Here is an 8,629-nt window from a genome sequence, read left to right on the forward strand (position 1 = left end):
AATGGAGAGGACAGGTTTACATTTTACCAGTGTGAGAAATTCTTGAACTTTTATAGTTGGATGTCTGTCTGATTATTATGCCCCGTGCACTCATCGAGAGGCTAAAATAAGGCATATGATGCAGATGGCCTAGGAAGTAATGACTTCATATTTGGATGCTTTCCTATGCTATGCACAGTGAGGAGTGAAATGCATTCATCAGCTTAGAGGAGGATACGAGAAGTCTCACCACATTTCAGGATCTGCCTTACAGTGAAAACATGTCTAAATATGGTGCAGAGATAAGAGAAAGACTACAAAAAAAGTCAGGACAAATACTAAGGTATCATCATAGGTCTTATTCAGACTAATTCCTAGTGAAGTCCATAGACATCTTCCCCCAGACAGAAATTCAAATAAATTCTAGGTTTGTCCCATAACTGCTGAATCCTCCCTTCATCTACCATACACACACCCTCTTGAAACAAACGTGCAAAGCAAACTGTCTGCTTTTCATGGACTGTCGTTGGTATCTCTGGAAGTTTTATTTTCAATTAAAAAAAAAAAAATCTAACAGCCCTTGCTAGGATAATGAACTTCTGTAAGTTTTAGAAAGAAAATGCCATGCAATTAAACTATGTACATATTTTCTGTTCCCCCCTACCAGCCACACTGTGCACATCTGTGAGAGCATTCTGACCTGATGAATTGAGTTTGTTATTATTTGTAAATGTAACATTTGTAAAATGCAATGTGAAACAGATTTTTGCAGGAGATCAATTCCTTGAGTGCTGAATTCATTAGTCAATGACAGTCTTGTCATGCTGTGATGCATCTTCTGTATTTCTGTAATGTTTCCAATACAGCATCAGTCATTCAGAACAGAAGCACCTGTAGGCATAGAAGCAGTAGACATTACTTTGTCCCACATCAGAAATCCAAGACATGGACAAACACACTGTAGGGGCATCTACAGGAGATGGAAAGTTTCAGAAATACTTATTTTCATGTAAGAGGGGGAGGATATTCAAGCTAAACTGACAGTCACAACCCATGTTTTAAGATGCCACCATTCATTCCCCAATTACAATTACAATTCTACTGGCATGACTTGAGTAGCTCCATGTAACTGAGAAAGGTGGGGGTGGATCTGAGGCAGGGAAGGGGAGTGTGTGTGTTTTCTCTGAGCCTGCCTGCACCCAGAGTTACTTTGGCTTACTTGCAGGAACTTCTAACCCTTGGTGTTGCCAAGACGGCTCACTCCAATCCGGTCAAGAGGAACTCCAAACCGTCTCTTAGGCAGCTCAACCACTTTCCTGCATGAGGAAAAAAAAAAGCACAGGAGGGAAAGGATTGAGGAAAGACATAATAGGAATAATCAAAATGTTACTACACCCGTGATTCCTCCATTCATCCCACTAACAACTTTATTGTCGAGGCAGAACAGCTGAGCAGGAGCAGCCAAAGATGTCAGTGTTTAAGATGCTTTAGTTGTCTTGCACACAAACAGGCAGGATTTGCATCTGTTTTACAGACTGGCTGACACTGATTCACCATCCCTGATGTTATTTTAGTAAATAACTCTCAGGTTAACTGCTGTTAGTAAAAGAAAGGAGATATGCTGCATGTATAAAGAGGAATTGTTTCGTGCAAAGTATCATATGCTTCAGGTGACCCATTAGCCTGGATCTTTGAAATCTCCAGGGCCAAATGGGGCTAAGGTAAGCAAGGAGGTACAAAATAACGCACAGTAACAGTAGGGACAAGTCAGAGGATTCCTAGCAGGATTTTCTTATGGAGTAATGCACTGTTCTGAAAATCTATAGTAGCAACCATTTGATTAAATTAAAAATGGGAACTTTTTGTTCCAGTGTTTTTCCTCCATATGGTACATTTCCTGATGATTTAATGAATGAGGGCATGAGGAAACTGTGAAAGAAGTTCTATGCAAGAATATTTTATTTTTTTTAATATCTAAAAATGTTTTCCCATCTTAATTCAGCATTTTTTTCCCCAGCAGAAGTTTTATTTTAATTAATTGTGAATATGGTGAGATCTTTTGCAGCTGAAAATAACCTCAACTTTTGCCCTTGGAAATACTTGCCAGCAAAGTGGAGGTCCCAGAGAAACCCTGGAACATTAACTCTTTTCTTTATCAGTCCTTATCAATGGAAATAAATAAGAATTTTTGTTCTTTAACTTTGCAGATACAAAGTAAATACCAGGAGAGCATGCTGTGGTGCACTTGCCTCCAACTTTAGTCACTAGTACTTCCATGCTCAGGCAGCCTGTGGCTTTGGGGAAACCTGCACACACACCACACACCCCCACCCCCCCACCCCCACCCCCAAACTGTCTGTCTAGTCCATGGTCCCCTCTGAGCAGTCTTCCTTCCTTCACATGCTCTTTCAGTTTTGGCTGAAGCCCAGATGCATCCTTCCAGCATCAGCAGCCCATTTTGCCCTGCCTCTTTTCCAGCTCCTTTTCAGATGCTGTCAAGAAACAGGAATCCACAGCGTACCAGGGATGTAGGGAGCATCACATGGGTCATGCTGGAGCCACTACAGGATATCACAAATGAGAAGCGGGGACCCGCTGGTACAGCTCTCACTGTCGTGTGTGTCGTGTCCCGCGCCCCCCCGCCCTCCATCCAAATGCCTGCATAACAAGCCCTGTTGCACTAAGCCATAGGGCATGCCAAAGGAAAGCAAGCCAAAGGCTGGTCCTCAGCCTGTTGCCTCAAGGGCAGCAGTTTCCCCCCTCGAGGTGTGAGCTCAGGCTGGTGGGGGGCAAGCGGGAGACTGGGGCTGCTGGTGTCCCGTTGAGCCTGACTTGATAAAAAGGAGACTCTTGGGGAATACTGGGGGGTGGGGGGGTTGATATTCTGCATGGTTAGTTGTCACATCATCACGCCCTGTAGTTAGACAGGGAAGGAAGTCACCTCTGCCAAGGGAAAGGCTGAGCAGGCAGGAAGGAGGGCAGCGCAGGCAGGGCAGCGCAGGCAGGCAGCGCAGCGAAGCTTCCCCTCTTGCGGCCATCCGCAGCCACAACAGCACAGCCACCGCTCGCCCCAGCCTGCCGCGGTTCCAGCCAGCAAACCCCGCTCAGCACTTCCCAGGGACAAACCGGTGTTTTCTATTTAAAGCAGCCTTTTCTAAGATTCCCGGAGCTTCTTTCCCTCCCTCTTTCTATGGATCTTCCTACCTCTTCTGAAGCCTCGTGCTTCCTTGCATGCTTTTCCCTTGCTTTCAGAGCGCAGTAAACAGATGTTGATGAGCCAGATTAGGACCTGGGCCCTCCTGGAACTGGTGGGTGCCACAACAATGTGTTAAGTGGACTTAGACTTTTCCAAAAGTTGCTGTTGTATTGCCAGGCACTACAAACACTGTATTAATTCGGGGGGTGGGGGTGGCTGAATTTATTTAACAGCTTTCACACTTCAAAAGTGATTGTCTGGTCTCTAAATGTAACCCTCTCAGCCGGGACATGAATGACCTGTGATTTGCTGCATGTACAGAAGTGACATGGGGCTCAGCCCTAGGCTTTACTCCTCTAAGTGCAGCAGCCTGTCCGTTTCCACCTAAAGGCACAGCCTTTCTACTGCTTCATAGCCCTCCTCTGATCTGTGGTCCATGCTGACAGTAGTACCCAACTATCAATTCAGTGATCCAGGCAGCTCAGACGCTTCTAATAAATGAGTCAATCTCAAAAGCAGAAGCTAATCAGCTCCCCTAGAGTGATAATCTCAATGTGAAACTGCAAACTGTGCTGATGGTGCTGGGAAAGGAGGAATTTTGTACAGCGTGCCATTCATTTGCATGAGCTCATTATTCAGAGACAAGCTGTTAGAAAACTTGGACAATCTTAATGACAATTTTCTCTTTTTCATGTGTTTTTCTTTGTACTGCATGTGGAATGAAACAAGATTTCCACCCAGCAAGCGTGAGAAAAATTGGGAATACCATGTGCTTTTGCAACAAAAGGCACCACAGCTTCAAAACTGACCTTGTATTTCTTCCCTTGAAATGGGAAAATGTGCTAAAAAGCAAACAGAGAATGACCTGATTTTGATCTCTTGAAGATATATACAAAACAGAATAGTTCTACTCAAGGTTTTAGGAATTTTGTATTTTATCATTTCAGGCTGCAGTCAAAAAGGCCTAGTGGCAGAGTGAGTGGATAAAGGGAAAAACCAAGGAAATATTGCAAAACTGTGCTTGAAAACAAATAATGTTGACTGGCTGCTGTGAATATTTTCCATTTCCAGAGTAGATTTCAGCGTGTTATTAAATGCTTCATGGCACTGGGGATTCAGTGCCAGAATGTGTTCACTGGGAAGACAGTTACCAGAAGAAGGGAACACCTCAGTTAAGCCCTTTCAGATGGAGTGAACAGCCTCCTGAGCTTTGCCCCAAACTCACTGGCTCTCCTGAGCCATCACTGCTTAGCCCCCTTATAAACATATTTATCTTCAAACATGTATTGTGATGGTATTGCTGCAGTGATTAAACCCTGGCTTATAATAAGTCAGTCAAGGTCTTGAAGCCCATTCTGTTAACTGTCTGCCCATTTCTACAACGTGTTCTTCATCTTGCTGTTCAAGACACACACACACCACTCTACCTTCTCTTCACTGCAGCCACAGGAACACCTAACCCTGTCCTTCTGCTTATGAACCACAGGCATATTTTTGCTTGAAATAATCTCACAATCAAAAAGACCATTTTAAACTGAGTGTTAGTTGACATCAGTGATAGGAAATGTATTTTAAAAAATGCATATGCATGAATGGGCTTTGTTAGCTGTATGGCACTGTGGGGATAAAGGAACTAGTGCGTGAACTATTCATCACAGCTGATGGGTTACACACCATGCAACCAGAGCAGTTTCTGTAGAGGTTCTGGTACCCTGGTCAGAGGCACCTCACAGCCACAGTAAATCTGCTGGTAGCTAAAGCTAACCCATCTGTTAGACACCTACCAACAGCCTTCTTCCATCTTATCCCTGGTAGGAGCATTTAAGAATTTACCTCTGCTTGCCTTTAGCATCCACAGGGGTCGAAGAAATCCTGTCAATCGGGGAGCCAAATCCCGGGAAGCTTCTTTTCTTCTTGGTCTCGCTCACCTCATTCTCCAGTGACACCAGCTCATCAAGAAGGAACAGTTTGGCTGCCAGGTTGGTGGCTGACTTCTCTTCACTGGCACTGGGATGTACTCCCATGCCCAGGGCAGCAGAAGGCTCCAAAGGCTGCAAAAGAGAAAGGGGGTGTTCAAGTTCCAGAAAAAGCATTTGAAGTATAGAGTTGTCACAGCAGCAGCTCTATAAATACATAATCACTAGGATGCTAAACCTGGGCCAGTGCTTTAAAACTAAGTTCCTTCTGCGAAATGTCCTCATTTTCCACCCAGAGGAGTCTGCCATAAGAAGCTGGGATTTATTTTTTTGATAGAATTTAACTCAGTTTCATTATTTTTGCATGAATTATAAAAAATTATTCCTTCACAAAGCCTGTTTTTGTAGGCCAGCTCACTAACCCTATCTCAGCAGTGTGATTAGCAACATTTATAGGATCAAATTAGTAATTTAATCCTTTTTAAAAATGCAATCACCGTTACCAGACTCCAATACCCACCCTTGAAGTTTTCAGAAAACTGATCTTCATTTTTTAAATGAATGCTAACAAACAGTAGTGAAAACTTGTACAAAGCTTTCCATAAAATGCTGGCCAATTAATTAATTGCTATGCAAAAAATATACCAAAATAATCTTGCTCAGCACCAACATTTAAAGAATTTATGCCAAAACACTGAGGAGGAAAAGAATAACCGTGTATTGACTTGACATGGAATTTTGAACCTTAGTTTTGTTGTTAGGTTTAAGACCTTTTCAAAATCAGAATCTATTTTGCTATCCAGAATAGCTGAGAATATTGGGGTCTGTCAAGGGAGAAATGAAACAAATCAAAGCAAAATATTTGCTTTGAAAATAACAGAAATATATAGGGCAGCAGGTAGTCTAGGAAAACAGCTGTCAAACTCAAATCATTCTCTCTTCAGATGAAATACTTGCCTCCTTGCTCCTCTTGATCTTAATTGAATTAGATAAAAATTTCTAACCAAAACTTTTCTTGTATACTTCAAAGTAGGTTTACTTCTATCTTAGGAGACACACAGGTAGCTTGCTTAGTCATACACAGAGGGTTTAGTACAAATGTAAGGAAACCATCACACGGATGATGTCATATGCTTGTATCTGCTGTGGTCCACACCATAGTTGTGGACATGACATTTCCCACTACCAATGGGTGGCATAACCAGTGATGGAGTGCATAAAACTGCAACCTTTATATAAAGAGGAGCACATGGCCACAAGAAGCACACAAATGACGTAGCGTAGTTAATACCTTTGTAAGGATCTCAGATTGTCCTCATAATACTTTTGTAAAGGATCTCATATTGTCCTCTAACTTTACTTTGCACTGAGCAACCCTTTCTGTTCCCTTTCAGGGTTATAAAAATTTCATAGAGATCTGCAATAAAATTATGCCTGCAAAAAAAGAATGAAGTCTCCCCTCTGGTTAGTAGGGATAAATATCTTCAAAACCCCTCGAAACTAGAAGGTAAAAACCAGCCTTTGCTCTCAGGTACTTTGTGTGCTTCCGCTTACTTTGTCTTAGAAAGAATATAATAGAATCATAAAAAGTAGACAGACAGCTAAAATGGTAATCAGAAGTAGGCAACAGTTTTCCTAAGGTGAACCACTGAACAAAGTACAACTTCACTAATAAGGGGAGGTAAGTGTGGGATACAGGGTGTACAGTGGAGGGGTTATGAACTCCTGAACAGCAAGGAGGTGAATAAAAACAAGAAATATTTTTTTCTCAAGAAAAAGACCTCCTCAGTCCACCCAGTGAAGTCACCAGATGGTGGACTTAAATTAAATATAAGGAGCTACTTTTTAAACGCAGCACACAGCTGAAGTAGAACACGTTGCCAAAGGACGTCATGAATACCAAAGCTTTAAACTATTTCAAAGACAAATTCAGGCCCAGCAGCAGCACCGTGGTCCAGTGCAGGTCTCTGGATCAGAAAGTCTCTGAAGATGTTCTCTCACATTCTTTTCACAAAAGTCTGTCACTAACAGGGACAGAATACCAGGTCTCTGGGGCATCAGAAGAGCAGCTGCTGCAGCACCGCTGTGAGGAGCGGTTCCCTCAAGCCTTATTTTCTGTAACAACATCTTTTTTTGTACAATCAGGGCATGCTCATTTGAAGACAGAGAGCAAGGCAGAAGGATCCATCAGTATTCTTCAGTATGTATCTAACCTGTTACCCATGTAAAGAACCCGCAGCCAAACGCTGCTACTTTGATTAAACTTTTAAATCCCTGATTTTTTTATGACATGAAACCATGACAAATACCTTTCCTGCCATGTCTGTTCTGTGTCAAGATGACATGAAAACAGGAGAATGCAGTAGAATTGCTTTCAGGTGCAACCCCTGTATGTCATGCAGGATGAAATGTGAGACAGTTCTCCCATCTCATGCACTGCTTTCCTTCACAAGCTTAGCCACGTTACTTTTCCCCTTCCTTCTCCTGCTCTCTTTGGAATTTGTAACTTTTGTGCAGGTGGTCTTCTCTCAGGGATCTCCTTATGGCTTCTGAAAGCTGCAGACTTCTCATGATATTATTTGTCTTTAAGATGACAAATGAAACCTTCCCTTCAGTGTTAGAGGTATTTGCTTCCCTGTCCCCACCACCTCCTTTCCCTCTTCAGGAAGCTCTCTGTCCAAAGTCACTGGACAGTGTTTTAACCCATGAAAATCCCATGGTGTTTCAGGAGAGGTGGTGTGAATCTGTGTGAGACCATTCCTCTGTCCTTCCAGTTTTTACATCACTCTTTTACTGGGGGAGTTGTCCTGTTCTCACTTTGCCCTTGCAGAGTCAATACCAACCATCAACCTTCCAACACAGTTTGGAGGCGGCAGTGTGTCCCACACCCTGTGGCCAAATGCAACCCAGGAAGATCAGGGTTATGTGGACACCACCAGAAACATTCACCTACCTCTGGAGCTGCCTCCGCGAGGAGCACTGAGGTAGAGTGCCATTGCAGCAGGGTAATCACAAGGGCCAAATGCACCACAACAAGCTGGAACTGCAGCATCTGAAAAGGAGAACAATCTGTTGATGCATTCCCAGAGGAACCTTGCTCCAAAGGTCTCAAAGAAGTGAAAGGAAAGGGAGACTCTGTTCCCACAGCTGTTAATATGTTTTATCTTACATAGTCACTGCATAAAACCCAGCAATCAGCTAGTGCCAGATGAATGCTCGTCACCTTTGGATGCAGAATCAGCTCCCTCCTCTGCTCCTTTACAACCCTGCACATCTTTAAACTCCTTCCTGCACATTGACCAAGTCCTTGCAGCGGCAGCAGGAAGGAATGCAAACTTCTGTTAAATCCAGGTGAACTGGGCACTGACATGTAAGCAGGAAGACTTGGGCTCACAGCCACCCAGGTTGACTCCAACCTCCCCCACATGCTGGATAGGTGCTTAAGGCTGTTTAGAGGAATCTCATACCTCTCCAGCAGCAATTTGAAAGCAAGGCTGGGTTTATCCAGTTCCCCACATGAATTAGTGGTAGCCAAAAC

General features: G+C 43.2%; 1 protein-coding gene across 1 annotated transcript; it reads right to left on the reverse strand.

Moving 5' to 3' along the window:
• Window positions 1–809: 809 nt before the first annotated feature.
• OSTN (osteocrin) lies at window positions 810–8,143 on the reverse strand (the record flags this gene model as incomplete). The annotated part of the gene is made up of 4 exons (XM_084267463.1): window positions 810–870; window positions 1,199–1,295; window positions 5,009–5,226; window positions 8,045–8,143. The coding sequence occupies 3 exons, from the start codon at window positions 8,141–8,143 to the stop codon at window positions 1,211–1,213; spliced, it is 402 nt and encodes a 133-aa protein (XP_084123589.1). The 3' UTR covers window positions 810–870; window positions 1,199–1,210.
• Window positions 8,144–8,629: the final 486 nt, after the last annotated feature.

The sequence above is a fragment of the Gallinula chloropus genome (assembly GCF_964237585.1).
Source record: "Gallinula chloropus genome assembly, chromosome: 8".
Taxonomy (NCBI): domain Eukaryota; kingdom Metazoa; phylum Chordata; class Aves; order Gruiformes; family Rallidae; genus Gallinula; species Gallinula chloropus.